The sequence below is a fragment of the Vigna unguiculata genome, chromosome 9 (genome assembly GCF_037176805.1).
Source record: "Vigna unguiculata cultivar grain cowpea cultivar isolate G323 ecotype 2 chromosome 9, ASM3717680v1, whole genome shotgun sequence".
NCBI lineage: Eukaryota > Viridiplantae > Streptophyta > Magnoliopsida > Fabales > Fabaceae > Vigna > Vigna unguiculata.
The window spans coordinates 2449545-2468824 of record NC_140800.1 but is presented as its reverse complement, the minus strand read 5'-3'; the positions used below and the strand labels follow the sequence as shown (position 1 = coordinate 2468824).

Genomic DNA, 19280 nt, shown 5'->3' with positions numbered 1-19280 from the left:
TCATGAAGAAAGAAAAACATCTTATCATGAAGAAAAGGTTAACCGTTATACGAGAATAAATTTTTGTCGTCAAAATTAAAAGGTGGTGTTTCCTCTTTACTACTCTATTTACCAACATTATTAATGGCCACGTGTTGACTGAAAAAATAAAATTAAGAACAGAAAGAGAAAACATTTGTGTAATTTTTGAAACTTCTGAAACACCTTTAATTATTCATCGGTTGAAAATGTAGTGCAACAAGTGCAATTTAAGATTGCGATGCAGAAGATGAAGAAAAGAGTTACAGAGATGGATGCATGCACAATAGTATAAGCGAAGGTTTTTAGAGCTTGATGGGATGAAGAAGGAGCTTGGTAACGGTGATGGCAATGTTGCAGAGCTTACGAAAAGCGACACTTTCAACGGAGAGAATGTCATCGTCTCCGGGGATGGAGGCATCGCAAGTGTCAATTGCAGCCAAGGCAGCTTTGAGCCAAAGTTGTGTTTCACCCTTGGAATCAACCATGATAGCAGCAATGCTGTCCTCTAGTTGGCTTTCTGCGTCTAGAATGGTCTCCTTGCAATCAGCCAAACCTTGTTGGACATCAGGGCTGAGTTTATCGTCATCGATCAAAATTTTGGTTTCAGCGAGGATCCCAGAAGCATTGGTGGCAGCAAACCTAAGAGAAATGATTGCCAAGTCTTTCAGGTTTGCGGTAGGGCTTTTATAACTGTCTGAAGAGAGAACCTCAATGCAAAGGTTTCTGGTTGCGGAAAGTGTGCATACCTTTTTTATTAGACTCTCTCCTTTCAGTGTTTCGACTGTTTCAAGTGCGGTTGCCTGGTATGTCATTGCAACAACACACAAAACCAACACCCAGAAGAATTTTGTGGAGTGTTCCATTCTTTATTTGGAATGAAAGTTAAAGGTTTTCTTCTTCTGGGGTTTGGTTTTGTGTGTTGCAGACCAGGACGAGGAATTACTAAGCCATGGGAGAAGGATTTATAGTTGCGTTTCTTCAATTCTTTGTACCTAATTTGGGATTTTTTATCTGTTCAATGCTTAATTTTAGGACAATATCTAACTATATTTATGTTCATGTGGTTATTATTATTCTTTCCTCTCTTCTTTGACTTATTCAATAGACTTTTGTAACTACATTGATCCATATTAAACCATTTCTCACATAGGATTAAAACACATATTGTGACATGTTTAAAGCTAAACTATTTTAACCATTTTTATTATATTATAATTAAATATTTTTATTTAATTTATTTATTTGCTTTTAAAATAAAGAAACATTGATATATTACAAATTACACATATTCTTTAATATCACATCATACAACTTATAATTAACTTATTTTACAATTAGTATGCATCTTATACTTTACATAATTTAATTCATATTATATATCCCTCCTTATATACTAGCCTTCAAGCGTTGGGAGAAAAGAGGTTATTAATATGATTAATTTGGACTATTAGAGACTGATAAAAAGTAACGTAACTCTAATTTGTTCTTCAAGGATAATATGTATTTGGAGAGATTAGGAAAGTGACGGTAAAACTTCTCGTTCCTTGAAATGCTACTGAGTTATTTACGCATTAATATTTGTTTGCCATACATTCACACATTTCCTGAAAAGACTATTATAATTTTGTTTTTTATACGTAATAATAAAATATAGAAGTGAGAAAAATATCACACATAAAATAGAGTAGAGCCCGATACTTTTATATATATATATATTATAAGTATCACAAATAACAAAATTTACAGATAAAGTACAATAGACTAAAAATAATATTAAGATTTAGGATACTTCCATACGATAAATTACATGAAAAGAAAAGAATTAAGATTGGGTTACAGGGACACCTGGTCAATGATAAAAACATGAAATTAGTAAAAGAAAAAATACATTAAATGGTAGATATCTCCTCCCTTACCTCAGAGACAATATCATATGTAAATAATTGATGCATTATTCCTTCCTTTTCCTCCTTTTGATTTTCCTCACATTTTTAGTTTCCTTCTCTTTGTTAATCTTGTCTCTTTGCTTTCACTGATTTTCTCCAATTCACATTCTTTCCTCTTTTAATTAAATTATCAATGGTAGAAACATATGAGACTTTCCATTTCAAATCTTTCATAACTATTTTGAAAAGAATGAGATTTAGAGAATTTGTCACATTTTTGAACATGGCGAGTAAGAATGCATGTTAAACTGTTTGAAAACTTTATCAATATATAACCTATGAGATCATCCAAGAATGTCACAAAATTTGAATGTCTAGAACAACAAAGGCATCACCTGTCCATCATATCAAAGTGGCTATTTAACATCATTTATGTCTCAGTCTAAAGTTCAACACTTTTTATAGCAAGAAGAATATCATCTACAGTTCAACACTTTTTATAGCAAGAAGAATATCATCTACGAAAGATTGTGTAGATCTTTATCAAATAATTTGCCTACAAAATTAAAGGGTGCACACAATTAATCTACATACAAATTTCAATTGTTCCAAATTTCTTCAAGTAAATGCACTTATCTAAGACATTTTTTCCTTGAAGTCAAAAAGATAACCACATGATCAAATTTCAAATACTATTGTCTAGAAGTTTTGTCACAACCATAAATAGAGTTCTTCAACCTGCAAATCAAATGTTCTTTGTCTTCTCAAGCAAAGTTATCATATTGGACCATATAGACTTTCTCACGGTGTATTTCAACACCATTAGACACACTCTGTTTGAGTCCCATTTCTCATGAGAAGCTCTCATGACAACACTAGACTCAGGAGTAAGAGCTAAATGTTCTTCCTCTATCAAAGAAAAGTTCATATTGATAATTGTCAGATAAGTCCAGAGATTCTTTTAAGTCCTTAAATGTTTTCATATTTAAAGTTTTGATTGAAGTCAATGACATAGACAAATAAGTCCTTATAAAAACAACAAAGGAACATTTATTTAATATGCATAATTGTGAAATAAAAAATTAATGTTTTTTAATACACAATCAAACATGTCTATAATATCAAATTTTCCATTCATATGTAGTCATGATAAATAAAAAATATAATTAAGAAATAAAATCCAATTACAACTTTTTTTCATAAAGAAATTTGATACCAATAAAGTACATGACAACTGAATAAAATTCAAAATACATTATATAAAAAAATAAAATAAAATACAATAACAACAAAATACCAATAGGACATAATTAACATTAATGTAATGAAAAATTAATTAACAAAATAATCAAATTATCTCATACATAGCAAATCTCATGCAACTGTACTCATAGATACATAACTTCACAATCATATAAATTTATATTACTCATGCTTAATAAAATATAAAAAAATTATATTATGCATGAATAACACATTAAATAAAACACATAAATCATGTAAACATTGATACAAATAAGAGTCCAAAATTTAATTCAAGTATAAACATGCTATCAGAGAGAATATTACATACTAACAAGTCACCAAAATAACAAAAAATTTGTAAAAAAAGATTTCTGATTAAAAAACCAAGGGTACAATATATAAAATTAAATTTTATTCATAAAATAATTAAAATAAAATATCCACATATATCCAAAAAAAATTACAAAAATATACTAAATAACCAGAAATTTAATTATTTAATTTAAGAAAAGATTTGGCCAAAATTTAGGGCTTCACACGCCTGGCCTCGCAAGTGGCAGGCGCGACCCATATTGTTCATTGTCTTCCTCATAAAAACAGGTCGGGCAATAAAAAACCAATTTTTTTACCCGGTTCTATACCGATGATTTACACAACGGAATGACGCAATTTTCCGGCCATGGCAGTCAAAACCCTAAAACAATTTCAACGATAATTGGTCCAAATGTAAGTAAAAAACAAATCGAAAAACTGATAAAAAAATATAGAACAAAACACACCAAATAATGGACAATATATTCCTAATACATTCAGTAATAAAACCCCTCTATCAATTAGTGAATCAAAACGAAAAATTTTATATCCCAATTTCGATCGGTGGAAGAGGAACCAGTTCCATACATGCTATGTATACTGTTCAACATAATAAAATCCCTGATTATTCTATGCACAATAGTTATGAGATTAATAAGATACATATTTTAAAATTTGAACATCTATAATTTGTATTTTAAAATATTTTAAAAAGCTCTGTTGGAATATTCATATAAATAATAATACAATGAATTACCTATAATACCAATTGTTGTAATATTCATATCAATAACAATATAATGAATAATCTAAGATACAATATTATAGTGTATGTGAATAATCAGAACAACGAAAGATCCATCCCTTCTTATTTTTGAACGGTGTGTGAGAGGATAGTGCTCTCTTTCGAGTAGAGTATGCCAAAATATTGAATGTACAAACAAAACGTATTTGACTATAATCTTGTTTTTGTATTTAAAATGGATTAGTAGGATATTAGTTTTATATCCTTATCAACTTAGACTAAGGACATCTTAAGCGAAACGATGATTATTGAACAATCCAACCTATCACAGATCATCCTTCATCAAAAATAAATTCAATATGTATTATTCATAAATTATTAAACAGTGTACAATATAATTGATATTAACAAATAATATAATTTATTGATTAATGTTAATGAATAATAATTATATAAATATAACATTATATTTATTCATAGTTGAGAGAGATTTTATTTTTCTTTTCGCAATAAAAAGATAAAACGCATAAATATGCTTATGTCGCTAAGTCATTAAATTTACATTATCTTGTAATTTCTTTATCTTTTATTTTTAATTTGTATTAATTATAACAAGAGTTTTCATAGATCAATTATTCTGCCGCTATTCACTATTACTTTATACATTTGTTATTCAGTGTAATTACATTTATTCATTTGTTTCGGAACTTTCATATATAATTACATTGTATTAATTATTACTTTATACATTTGCATTCTTACTTATTCTTTTATAGAGTTATTTTTTATTCTATCATACATAGTTTTATGTATTCTGTTGCATACACACTTATATATAACTAAACCTGTATAAAATTTTGTAGTATAACATTATTATATATTATTATATTGTTATTAATTAATTAATTTTGATTTCTTATATATTTATTAAAAATAATTATTATTATTTTAATAATATATATTTACAATAAAATATTTATAAATAATGTAATATATTGTTTATTAAAATTATTGTATTAAAATCCTTTTTGGATGTTACACATATGTGTAAAATATTATTATATCTTACTTTCTTTTGCACACAGTTTATGAAAATACTATTTTTGTAAAATTTCTGTAAATAAAATAAAATTATTTACGAATGCACAATGTAAATATTAAAATAAATATAAAGTTTCAAACATATTTTAGTAAAACAATAGTGAGAATTTAAAATCCTCAATACTTCATTTTCAGTAAAAAAAAGTATAATGTATAATTAGTAACCAATAGTCCAACATAATAATCATTAAAAAGTATATTTGTAATTTCAGATTTTTTGGATTAGAGCACCCGAGTGTATATTCAATTAATTGATAAAAAAATAGCTATTCAAAAATATAACTGTTATTACAATAAATTTGATAAAAAGGAAGGGAAAACAGTTTATATGAAATATTGATTTTAAAACACTGTATAGTTTTAGTGTGGAAATGATAGCTCATAAACAAAAATATATTTCAATGCAACTTCAAAATAACATATGAAGGTAAAGATACAAAATCTATAATTAATTACTAATTAGCTGCACAATTAATCGTTGATTAGATTTAGTTTGAAATTTTAAAAAAAAATATTATTTTTCTTAATTCATCTATATATTGTAATTTCTGAAACATTTTTGTTTAGCATTTTAAAACACAGTTGCTTACAAGTTATTAAATTCCCTCTACTAATATATATATATATATATATATATATATATATATATATATATATATATATATATATATATATATATATATATATATATATATATATATATATATATATATATATAAACGCCCTCCGTAAAAAAAGAATTTGCTTGAACTGCGTTCAACTATATATAAAGAAATAAAAATGTCAAATTTTCTTAAAACTGAAATTTAAAACTTTTTATTTGATTTCATGCATCTATCCATAATTAATTTCCCGTATTTATGTGCGTATCCATATATAGTAAAATCTGGCAATAGTAATATTTATATGGTAAAATATTAATGTAATTAATAAAATGAGTTAAAAATAGTAAAATCTGGAATTGTATTAATATATAGTCATAATAACTTAGGCATACACTTAACTATTTATAATAATTTCAATTTAACAATTTTCAAATTACTCAAGACATGCACATGTCACTACCCAAAATATTAATTATATTATTGATCCGCCATTTTAAGAAAAACATGTTATCGTGAAGAAAGGCTAAGGGTTATACGATAATAAATTTTTGTTGTCAAAATAAAAATAAAAAAGGTGGTGTTTACTCTTATTACTATCATCATTTACCAACATTACTAATGGCCATTATTATCTGTCGACTGAAAAAATAAAATTAATAATATAAAGGGAAAAGGATACTGGTATTTTGAAACCGCACTTATTTTTACTATTATTTGATTTTGTCCTTCATTATTATTTATTTATTTATTTTTCATAAAAATATAAAAGTTAATTTTTTGTTAAGACAATATTATTCTTATAAGAATTGTGAAATGGTGTCAAAAAACTTTTTCCAAAGTGAAAATATTTGTGTAATTTTTGAAACTTCTGAAACACTGTTAATTATTCATCGGTTGAAAATGTAGTGCAACAATATGCAATTTAAGATTGATGAGGAAAAGAGTTAGAGAGATGGATGCATGAACAACAACAGAAGCAAGGTTTTTAGAGTTTGATGGGATGGAGAAGGAGCTTGGTAACGGTGATGGAAATGTTGCAGAGCTTGCGAAAGGCGACGCTTTCAACGGAGAGAATATCATCATCACCAGGGATGGAGGCGTCGCAGGTGTCAATTGCAGCCAAGGCAGCTTTGAGCCAAAGTTGTGTTTCACTCTTGGAATCAACCATGATAGCGGCAATGCTGTCCTCTAGCTGGCTCTCTGCATCTAGAATGGTCTCCTTGCAATCAGCCAAACCTTGTTGGACATCAGGGCTGAGTTTATCATCATCAATCAAAATTTTGGTTTCAGCGAGGATCCCAGAAGCATTGGTGGCAGCAAACCTAAGGGAAATGATTGCCAAGTCTTTCAGGTTTGCATTAGGACTTTTATAACGGTCTGAAGAGAGAACCTCAATGCAAAGGTTTCTGGTTGCGGAAAGTGTGCATACCTTTTGGATTAGACTCTCTCCTTTCAGTGTTTCGACTGTTTCAAGTGCGGTTGCCTGGTATGTCATTGCAACAACACACAAAACCAACACCCAGAAGAATTTTGTGGAGTGTTCCATTCTTTATTTGGAATGAAAGTTAAAGGTTTTCTTCTTCTGGGATTTGGTTTTGTGTGTTGCAGACCAAGACGAGGAATTACTAAGTCATAGGAGAAGGATTTATAGTCGTGTTTCTTCAATTCTTCGTACCTAATTCGGGATTTTTTATCTGTTCAATGCTTAATTTTTGGACAATATATAACTATATTTATGTTTATGCTTTCCTCTCTCTTCTTTGACTTATTCAATAGACTTTTGTAACTACATTGATCCATATTTAACCATTTCTCACATATGGTTAGAACACAGAGAGTGACGTCTTTAAAACTAAACTATTTTAACCTTTTTTATTATATTATAGTTAAATATTTTTATTTTATTTTTATTTGCTTTTAAAATAAAGAAACATGGATATATTACAAATTACACATTCTTCTATATCATATCATGTAACTTATAATTAACTTATTTTACAATAAACATGCATCTTATATCGTATTATATTTTTTATATTTGGAGGAGAAAAAAATATTATTTATTTACAATTACCAAATTTTAAAAATAACATACTAACGATTCACCAAAATTGCGGAAAGAGTAAAACATACTAACAAGTTACCAAAATAACAGAATTTGTGCATGAAAATTTTAGACCCAAGAACCGAGGGTGCAATATATAAAATTAAATTTAATTCATGAAATAATTTAAATAAAATACCTAAATGTATCTAAACAAAAAATTACAAAAATTATACTAAATAACCAGAAAATTAATTATTTAATTTTTTTTAAATCTGGCCAAAATTTGGAGCTTTCCACGCTTGCTCACTCACGACTGGCCAATATTCATTGTCTTCCTTAGGAAGACGGGTCGAACAATCCAAAAAAATCCAATTTTTTTGACTCATTTTTATGCCAACGATTTACACCACAAAATAATCCAAATTTTCGGCCACGGTGATCAAAACTCGAATAACAATACAATGAATATAATACCAATTGTTGTGATATTAATACCAATAACAATTTAATGAATAACCTAAGATACAATATTATAGTGTATTCAAAAGTATATGTTTAGGAGGAATTGAATCAACGAAATATTTATCTCTCTCATCCTCAACAAAAGATTCATCTCTCTCATTCTTGAAATGCATGTATGAGAGGATACTACTCTTTTCTTTGTAGGGTATGACGAGAGATTAAATGCTCAAACAAAATGTATTTGACTAATTTGTCTTATTTCTCTATTTGGAATTGATTACTGGAGTATCAATTGTATATAGGGGTGGCAATGCGAGTCAACTCGACCCATTTAGGCCTGACCCGCATAAGGACCGCACAACGTGGGCTGGCTCGTCCTGTCCCGCACACTTTATACGGGCTGAAAACACTGGCCCGCCCCGCATACTCCTTGGCCCGCGGGCCTGCGGGCTAGCCCATTTTTTTTTAATTTTTATGATAAAACTTTCAATGTTTAAAAATTGGGAAACTTTAAGAAGTTCACAAAATTAAGTAAAGACTTTGAGGAATTAGATGATAAATTGATAATTCAACATTTTCATCATATTCATATTATGACATACACAATGTATTCTTTAAATTTTAGCACATTAAAAATTACATAATACTTGTCTTCTCCCGTTATACAAGAATTTGAAACGTTAATGCAAGAGTCTATAAAATAAATAATTAATATACACAAGTGCAAGTTTTTTTTTTTTTAATTTTTATGCGGGCATATGCGGGCTGGGCCTATGCGGTCCTACGAGCTCACTATCCTAGCCCGTCCCGCATTTTTTTCGCGGGCCTGCGGGCCAGACCCTAATTGCCACCCCTAATTGTAGATTCTTACCATCAGAGACCAAGAACATCTCAACCAACGACTACTAAACAATCTAACTCATCATGGACCATTGATAAGAAATCCAATATATATCACCCATAAATTAATAATAATGTACAATATAATTCAAATTAACAAATAATATAATTTATTAATTAATATTTATCTATAATAATTATATAATAAAATTATATAAATATAACAATAGATTCACCGTTGAGAGAGATTATTTTTTCTTTTCACAGTGAAAAGATAAAACATACGTACTTATGTCATTAAGTCATTAAATATTACATTATCATGTAATTTTTTTTCTTTTATTTTTAATTTGTATTAATTATGATAAGAGTTTTCATAAATAAACTATTCTGCGGCTAATCACTATTACTTTATATATTTGTTATTCGTTCTAATGCTTACATTTATTCATTTGTTTCAGAACTTTCATATACAATTAAATGTTTGTATAATAGTCCAATTATTTCAAATGTTTGCATTCTTATTTTCAGAATTCTTTTATAGAGTTATTTTTATTATTCTATCATACATACTTTTATATATTCTGTTGTATACACACTTATATATAACTAAACGTGTATAAAATTTTGTAGTATAATATTATTATATTGTTATTAATTAATTAATTTTGAATTCTTATATATTTATAAGTGTAATATTTATATGTTTATAATTTATTATATTAGATACATTATTATTTCTAATAATAATAATTATTACTATTTTAATATATATATATATATATATTTATTTATTTACTAAAATATTTATAAATAATGTAATACATTATTTATTAAAATGATTGTATTAAATTTCTTTTTTGATGATGTTACACGTATGTGTAAAATATTATTATATCTTACTTTGTTTTGCAAACAGTTTATGAAAAATAGTATTTTTATAAAAAATTTTGTAAATAAAATAAATTTATCTATGAATGCACAATGTAAATATTAAAATAAATATAAATGTTTTAATAAAACAATAGTGAGAATTTAAAATCCCCAATATATACTTCATTTTCAGTAAAAAAAAGTATTATAAGGTATAATTAGTAACCGATAGTGCAGCATAATAATCATTAAAAAGTATATTTGTAATTTCAGATTATTTTTTTTGGATTACAGCACCCAAGTGTATATTCAATTAATTGATAAAAAAAATAACTATTCAAAAATGTAAATATTTTTCTATTACAATAAAATTTGATAAAAAGGAAGGGAAAACAGTTTATTTGAAATATTGATTTTAAAACACTATATAGTTTAAGTGTGGAAATGATAGCTGATAGACAAAAATATATTTCAATGCAACTTCAAAATAACATATAATTGTAAAGATACAAAATTTATAATTAATTATTAATTGTTGATTAGCTGCACAGTTAATTGTTGATTAGATTTAGTGGGAAATTTTAAGAAATGATATTAGTTTTCTTAATTCTATATATTGTAATTTCTGAAACATTTTTGTTTAGCATTAATTTCAAACACAGTTGCTTACAAGTTATTAAACACCCTCTACTAATATATATATATATATATATATATATATATATATATATATATATATATATATATATATATATATATATATATATATATATATATATATATATATATAATAGATATGTTATAATATTTTCAATATCGGTATAATATGAGATCATATTTTTTTATCATTTAAAATTATGATTGGAAATTATGTCTCCTCTTAAATAGTTAATAATCCTACAATGATTAATATATATATATATATATATATATATATATATATATATATATATATATATATATATATATATATATATATATATATATATATATATATATATATATATGATGAGGAGGAGGCTCGGACAATAAGAAGGAACACCGCTAGATACACCCTAATAGACGGAAAGCTCTTTTGAAGAGGGTTCAGCCAACATTTGCTCATCTGTGTAACATCCGAGGTCGGAAGGCAGTTGATGTCCGAACTTCATGAAGATATATGTGGAAGCCATGTAGGCGGCAGGACGTTGTCCATCAGAGTCTTGCGCGCAAGCTATTACTGGTCAACTCTTAAACGGGATTGTTAACATGTTAAAAAATGTAAGCAGATTGTGTTGATAATCTTATTCATAAAAAAGTTAAGATATAATTTATTTTTCTTAATAATGAATATTAAATTATAATAAAAAATTATCAAATAAAAAAATTATTTATAAATCTAAAATTGATTACGTAATAATTTTACCATAAACACAAACACTGTTGCCCAGCAAAAAATATGACTTCATAAACCTCTATATAGTAAAAAATATATAACAGTGATTCCAAAAAAATGTAAGCAGATTGTGAAACCTCAATAGTATTTTATGTGCTTTCTATTTATATTCCCTTTTAAATATTGTTGTAGAATTTTAAAGATGTGATACTTTCTTAAATTCCTTTTGCCACATTCATGGCTATATCCTGCTCCAGTACTTTCATCCATTGAATTTTCTATATCGAATCACTTGTTCGATTTAACATTATTCATTATTAGTTACTTTAAATATACATTTTTACGTTTTTATCATATCCAAAACATGAAAGTAATATAAACTAAGACTGGATGGATATATATGATACATTTTTAGTATCAATTCTTTAAATATATATTATCAACTAATTTTTTTAAAATAAATATTATAGAATAGTATTATAAAGTGTATGCCAAACAAAGTAAGATATAATATTTTACACACGTTATAAAGAAAAAATAAAAGTGTTTTAACTCATTAACATTGTAAGTAACGAAAAATTCTACCATAATTTTCTTAAACACTCCAAATGTACATTTTATCTACTTTATGAGAGAAAAATTGTAACTAAATAATATTATTTTTCTCTTTCTAGTGTAAAAATATAATATAAATTAAATTATGTAAAATATAAGATGCATACTAATTATAAAATAAGTTAACTGTAAATTGTATGATGTAATATTAAAGAATATGTGTAATTTGTAATATATCAATGTTTTAACCCTATGTGAGAAATGGTTTAATATGGATCAATGTAGTTACAAAAGTCTATTGAATAAGTCGAAGAGAGAGGAAAGCATAATAATAACCACATGAACATAACTATAGTTAGATATTATCCTAAAATTAAGCATTGAACAGATAAAAAAATCCCAATTAGGTATGAAGAATCGAAGAAACACGACTATAAATCCTTCTCCCTAGGCTTAGTAATTCTTCGTCCTGGTCTGCAACACACAAAACCAAACCCCAGAAGAAGAAAACCTTTAACTTTCATTCCAAATAAAGAATGGAACACTCCACAAAATTCTTCTGGGTGTTGGTTTTGTGTATTGTTGCAATGACATACCAGGCAAACGCACTTGAAACAGTCGAAACACTGAAAGGAGAGAGTCTAATAAAAAAGGTATGCACACTTTCCGCAACCAGAAACCTTTGCATTGAGGTTCTCTCTTCAGACAGTTATAAAAGCCCTAACGCAAATCTGAAAGACTTGGCAATCATTTCCCTTAGGTTTGCTGCCACAAATGCTTCCGGGATCCTCGCTGAAACCAAAATTTTGATCGACGATGATAAACTCAGCCCTGATGTCCAACAAGGTTTGGCTGATTGCAAGGAGACCATTCTAGATGCAGAGAGCCAGCTAGAGGACAGCATTGCCGCTATCATGGTTGATTCCAAGGGTGAAACACAACTTTGGCTCAAAGCTGCCTTGGCTGCAATTGACACCTGCGACGCCTCTATCCCCGGGGACGATGACATTCTCTCCGTTGAAAGTGTCGCTTTCCGTAAGCTCTGCAACATTGCTATCACCGTTACCAAGCTCCTTCTTCATCCCATCAAGCTGTAAAAACCTCCGCTTATGCTATTGTGCATGCATCCATCTCTCTAACTCTTTTCTTCATCTTCTGCATCGCCAATCTTAAATTGCATGTTGTTGCACTACATTTTCAACCGATGAATAATTAATAGTGTTTCAGAAGTTTCAAAAATTACACAAATGTTTTCTCTTTCTGTTCTTAATTTTTTTTTTTCAGTGGATACGTAGTAATGGCCATTAATAATGTCGATCAATAGAGTAATAAAGAGGAAACACCACCTTTTAATTTTGACAACAAAAAATTATTATCGTATAACTGTTAACCTTACCTTTTCTTCATGATAACATGTTTTTCTTAAAATGGCGAATCAATAATATAATTAATATATTGGGTAATAATACGTACATGTCTTGATAGAAAATTTGAAAATCAATAGATTGAAATTATTATAAATAGTTAAGAGTGTATGCCTAAGTTATTATGACTATACATTAATACAATTCCAGATTTTACTATTTTTAACTCATTTTATTAATCACATGAATATTATAATATACATTAATATTTTACCATATAAATATTACTATTCTCAGATTTTACTATATATGGATACGCACATAAATACGGGGAAATTAATTGTGGATAGATGCATGAAATCAAATAAAAAGTTTTAATTTCAGTTTGAAGAAAATTCGTAATTATATATATACTAATATATATATATATATATATATATATATTTATTGGTATTCATATTTTCTTTCTAATTTTTACTCTTTATATAAAAAAATTTTGAACTAAAATTATTATTTTACTATTTTACTTTTAAAAAACGATTTTTTTTAATTCAATAGTTTTTCTCAATTTGATTACTTTTTTAAACTTAATAATTTAAAACAAATATTTACAAAATAAATAAAAAATATCTATAATAAAATTATAAAAATTATTTATAGTTATAATTATAATAATATTATTATTATTAATTTTATTATGATGAAAAAAAAAATGAATTGCGCATGTATTTTCACTTGTTAATTTAATGTGCATATTACCAACTTCATTTTAAGTTGATTAGAGTAAAATACAAACCAATGTGCTACAATAAATTTCCTAAAATTAACATCTAACTAATAAAAAAATGATATATATATATATATATATATATATATATATATATATATATATATATATATATATGACAAAATAAAATATTATTAAAGTATTTAATAGCATTTAAAATATGATTAATATAAAATTTACTACTATTTTATTAGACAACACTTAAATGAAAACGTCTCAAAAACCATTGTTTTGTTATTTCTTTTGTCTGCATTTATTATTTTTCATTATATCCCAAATCTAGTCTATCTTACTTAAAAGTTAACATTCTACGTCAAAGTTAGGTTAATTTACCAGAAAATTATCACTCCATATTGAATCTAATTAAACATTTTATTTTATGTTGAATTCAGTAGGACACAAAATTATCTTTGAATTACAAAGAAAGAATAAAAAAAAGTGTTATGTGTATTATTATTTGGAATATTTGGACCATCAATATAATAATGGTAACACGAGACATCTTGTACGTAAGTAATGTTTTCAATGTTTAAAATAATGAAATTACGTGTTACGGTAAAATAAGTTGGAATAATAATAATAATAAATAATTGCAGAAAACACAAAAATGCAGTGGTCCAATAATGAAACTGAGCATTGTCTTTTCCTTTGTTCTCATCTCCAAACCCATCATTCACTCACTCTGCTCTCTCAAAATTTTGCTTATTATCTACTTAGCCCCGTGACCCTGCTACTGCAACAACAACAACAACATTCTTTCTCTTGTCTATTTCTTCATACTTTTTCTTTCACGTATTCAATGTTTTTTAACATTTTTTTATTTTATTTTATTTCTCAACACTTCTGCTTTATTTCCGACACTAGAACATTGCAGACACCACTCTTTTTGGCATTTTCCTATTATTGGGATGTGAATTCAGCTGTGTTCTTTCTATCTATGGTATTCCTAAATACAATAACTTTTTTCTTCTTTTTTTTTTCTTTTTTTCACTATACAAACAGTTATCACCATTCTTTTTCTTCCTGTTTCGCCTTATTTAACTTTCCATCTCCTGTTTTCAAACAATTCTTTTGGCGGCGGAACAACAACACACTCTTTTTTTTTTAACCTAATAAAAAAACAACCTTTATTGCTTACTTAGGGTTTAGGGTTTTGCATTCTGTGAAGTGCCCTTATTTATCTTCTCGACAATCCAACTACTTCACTACTTGACCATCCTTTCCCTGTAACGTGTTGAAGACTGAGACACAAATTCTCAAGATTTTTGTTTCCATTTTTCTATCGAAATTCAAAAAAAACCCTTTTTTTTCAAATACCTTCTTCTCCAACCAAAAGTTCTCTTGTTTTATTTTCATTGAGTTGAACCAATGAGTTCAAGCAATTTGGAGTTTGTGAAATCTTCACCAACCTCTTCTTCTCCTTCCACGACATCCTCGGAAACCACCAACTCTACCCGATCACTCTTCACCAAAAAACCTCGGACCCTCCGAAAGCGACCCAACCAGAACTACAACGAAGCCGTCACACTCCTTTCCACGGCGTATCCCAACCTCTTCTCCACCAAAAACCTCAAAAGCCCCGAAAAGTTCACCAAACCGATAACGGAATGTTACAACGACTTGTCGGAACCGTTGTTAGTGCTCAGAGAATATGACGACAACGACAACGACGCCTTCTCTTTCGAAAGCAAACGCCGCTTCCAAACGGAACCTGAGAAGTTGTTCTTTGGCGCGCGAGAGAGGGAGAAGAAGAGGAAGAAGAACGTGAATTGTGAGGAAGTAGATTTGGATTTGGAGAGGGAAGAGTTGCGTTGCGAATCGATGCTGGACGAGGAAATCGAGGAAGGGCTCGATAGCGTCATGGGGAGGAGCAGAGTGGAAGATGCTGATTGCGGCGCCAACGAGGAACGCTTCTTCCACGGAGAATTCTGTTGGGTGAGGGCGCTCCGGCGAGTTCACGACGATTCCAAGTGGTGGAACTTTCTGGTGGTTGACATGCTTCAAATCTCGCCGCGAATAAAGAACGCTACGACGGAGAGTTTGGTTCCGACGACCGTGAAGAAGAAGAAGAAGAAGGTGGTGAAGAAATTGTCGAAGGAGGGACGGAGTAAGGGTTTGCTATTGAAGTTGAATTACGACGACGTTCGGAATGCTTGGTCGGACCGGGGGTCGCCGTTCGCCGATTGTTTGCCGGGAAATGACGTTTCTCCTCTCTTGGCGGCGATTAAGAATCTAAAAGGAAAAAAGTTTGAGAAAAATTTGTAGTAATACGATACCCCATTACTCGTTTGTGATTTTTTATTTAAATCTAACATTTTATTTTCATAAAATATTTATAAAATTTTATAATCTATTTGTAATCTCAGCGTCATAATAGATAGCAATTAAATAAATTACATAAATAAAACAAATCTTAAAAAACAACGTAAATAACGAAAGGAATCATATTTTAATATAAAATAATTTCACATTTTATTCCATTAAAATTGAAAGATTTAATTACAGATGTTTTAAATATTTTATTACATGAAAAAGTTAGTATATTAATATATTTAGTTATAGATTTAATTACCTTTTAACTTTTTTTTTATATTTTTAACTATGCACATTTTCTAAAAAGGAATTTCTTGTGTTGGTGTATGGCCAGGTATCCCGGCCCAATAAGACAGAAATGGTCGGATCATTCCGGCCCAAGTATGAGGCACATTCGTTGTGGCCCAGTCACTGGGGTACCTGCTTTTCACCTTTTCTCCAACACAACACAGAGGGCCCAATAAGTGTGATGGTCGGATACATCTCGGTCCTCTTGGTCGAGTACATCCCGAACCAAGGGAGTGACAGATGGAACTTGTGATTATGGCGCAGAGGTACAGAGGAGCAGCGCGTAATCTCAACCAAAAAGGAAGGAGTTGACATTTGGCGAAGCATAGACGGGCAAACCCCAAAAAGGAAGGAGTTGATATTTGAGAAGTACAGCCGACCAAACCCCAAAAAGGAAGGAGTTGATCTTTGACAAAAGTACAGACGGACAAATCTCAGAATGGAAAGAACTAATCTTTAACAAAGACACAGACGAACAATCTCAGTCAATAAGGAAAGAACCGATGCGTGCAACCTCAGTCGGAAAGGGAAAGAATCGATCCTTGAATACAAACGACCCGAAAATAATAATAACAGGTTCATTAAGAAATTAGTATAAATTAAGGCATAGTGAACAGGTAAAGGTACGCTTTTCTCACTAACCAATTACACCTCATATCTAGAGATGGCAACGGGGCGGGGACAGGTTTCACTATCCCATACCCATTCCCGTCAAAAAAATTCATCCTCATCCCCATATCCAAACCCAACGGGTATCAAACTTTTGTCCCATCCCCATCTCCACCGGGTACCGGGTGTAATCTCGTACCTATACCCATACCCGTTTTCTTACTACTTTAATATTAATTTTAATTAATTTTTATAAAAAATTACGGTAAAGGAAACATAATATTATTAAATATTCAATATTAGGAGTATGGTTGTTTCTTCGATATCAAATACTTTGAAATAAATTATAATTGTTTACATTTTAGATTATAATACCAAATAAAATTTGATGAGAACCAAAACATTTATTAAATTTGCAAACATTAATGAAACCTAGTTGATAAATTTTAAGAATATTTTTTTAAAAATATAAAAGGAAAAAAATATTTTTTAAAAAATATAAAAGGAAAAAAATATTTAAATTAAAATATATTTTAAATGTTTGTTTACTTCAATTTTTTAAATTATAATGAATCTATTTTTTATACACTAATAAAAGTTATAATACATCACTTGATCAAAATGACGCAAAGAAAAAATAATAAACATAATAATAAAATTTTAACATAAATCTTGTATTTTTGAACTACAATATATATTGGATGGTGGTAAAAAAAAATCATGGCAATTACATTAAATTTTTATATTGTAGTAAATAAAAATTATTTATACAACTATAGTGAAAAAATTAAAGTATGAATGTAATGAGTTAGAAAATAAAAAATAATTAGATAAAATTTATCGAAATAGTATTCTACATTATGAAAATAAACAAAAAATAAAAATATTAAAAAATTAACAAATGTGTGTCTTATAAACAATTTGGAGACTATTGGAAGGAATCACACAAAGGAAAACAAATATATAATTAATGGTATAATAAGATGAAAAATATCTTAGAGATCTAAGAAAACTTTTCAAATATCAACATATATACTCAATGGTTGATAAAAAATGACGCAAAAAATAAATAATAAACATAATAAAATTTTATCATAGATCTTGTATCTTTTAAACTCCAATATATGTTGGATGGTGATAAAAGAATATTCATGGCAATTACATTAAATTTTTATATTGTAGTAAATAAAAATTATTTATACAATTATAGTGAAAAAAATTAAAGTATGATTATAGTGAGTTAGAAAATAAAAAATAATTAGATAAAATTTATCGAAACAATATTCTACATGATGAAAATACACAAAAATAAAAATATTAAAAAATTAACAAATGTGTGTCTTATAAACAATTTGAAGACTATTGGAAGGAATTGCACAAAGAAAAACAAATGTATAATTAAGGGTATGATAAGACGAAAAATATCTTAGAGATCTAAGAAAACTTTTCAAATATCAACATATATACTCAATAGTTGAGAAATAACAAAAATTGTTTTAGCAAAATAAAAGAGTTCAAATAAAACAAAAATTAATAATAATAAGTAAAGATTTTTTTTTATATTACCTAGTAAATGAAATGTTTATCCTATTAAACACTTAAATTGAGAATATTAAACATTTTTATGTGAAAGGAAAATATACAATAAATAAAAATATTAAAAAATAATAGAAATATTCAAATGTTAGACATAACTTTTTTTTAATTTACATACATCATTTTAACATAATTACATAAAGGTTATGATAAGATAAAAAATATATTGGAGATGTGAATGAGTTTCATGACAAACCAAATATTTAGAAGAAATAAAAGATAGAAAGAATATATATATATATATATATATATATAT

General features: G+C 27.8%; 4 protein-coding genes across 4 annotated transcripts; 2 read left to right on the top strand and 2 right to left on the bottom strand.

Annotated features, from left to right (window-relative positions):
- Window positions 1–183: 183 nt before the first annotated feature.
- Window positions 184–956, bottom strand: LOC114164750 (uncharacterized). The gene has a single exon (XM_028049506.2). It carries the CDS (start codon window positions 882–884, stop codon window positions 324–326), a length of 561 nt encoding a protein of 186 aa, XP_027905307.2. The 5' UTR covers window positions 885–956; the 3' UTR covers window positions 184–323.
- Window positions 957–6743: 5787 nt separating this feature from the next.
- LOC114164755 (uncharacterized) lies at window positions 6744–7549 on the bottom strand. Its single transcript, XM_028049511.2, has one exon. The coding sequence runs from the start codon at window positions 7459–7461 to the stop codon at window positions 6901–6903; it is 561 nt and encodes a 186-aa protein (XP_027905312.2). The 5' UTR covers window positions 7462–7549; the 3' UTR covers window positions 6744–6900.
- Window positions 7550–12524: 4975 nt separating this feature from the next.
- Window positions 12525–13315, top strand: LOC114164713 (uncharacterized). The gene has a single exon (XM_028049459.2). It carries the CDS (start codon window positions 12604–12606, stop codon window positions 13162–13164), a length of 561 nt encoding a protein of 186 aa, XP_027905260.1. The 5' UTR covers window positions 12525–12603; the 3' UTR covers window positions 13165–13315.
- A 1866-nt stretch (window positions 13316–15181) lies between these two features.
- On the top strand, window positions 15182–16578 carry LOC146883452 (protein CHLOROPLAST IMPORT APPARATUS 2-like). Its single transcript, XM_085666074.1, has one exon. It carries the CDS (start codon window positions 15587–15589, stop codon window positions 16481–16483), a length of 897 nt encoding a protein of 298 aa, XP_085522200.1. The 5' UTR covers window positions 15182–15586; the 3' UTR covers window positions 16484–16578.
- Window positions 16579–19280: the final 2702 nt, after the last annotated feature.

What these genes read in the sequence shown, in the direction of transcription:
- LOC114164750 (XM_028049506.2), bottom strand. Translation starts at nt 884, where the DNA reads ATGGAACACTCCACAAAATTCTTCTGGGTGTTGGTTTTGTGTGTTGTT.
- LOC114164755 (XM_028049511.2), bottom strand. Translation starts at nt 7,461, where the DNA reads ATGGAACACTCCACAAAATTCTTCTGGGTGTTGGTTTTGTGTGTTGTT.
- LOC114164713 (XM_028049459.2), top strand. Translation starts at nt 12,604, where the DNA reads ATGGAACACTCCACAAAATTCTTCTGGGTGTTGGTTTTGTGTATTGTT.
- LOC146883452 (XM_085666074.1), top strand. Translation starts at nt 15,587, where the DNA reads ATGAGTTCAAGCAATTTGGAGTTTGTGAAATCTTCACCAACCTCTTCT.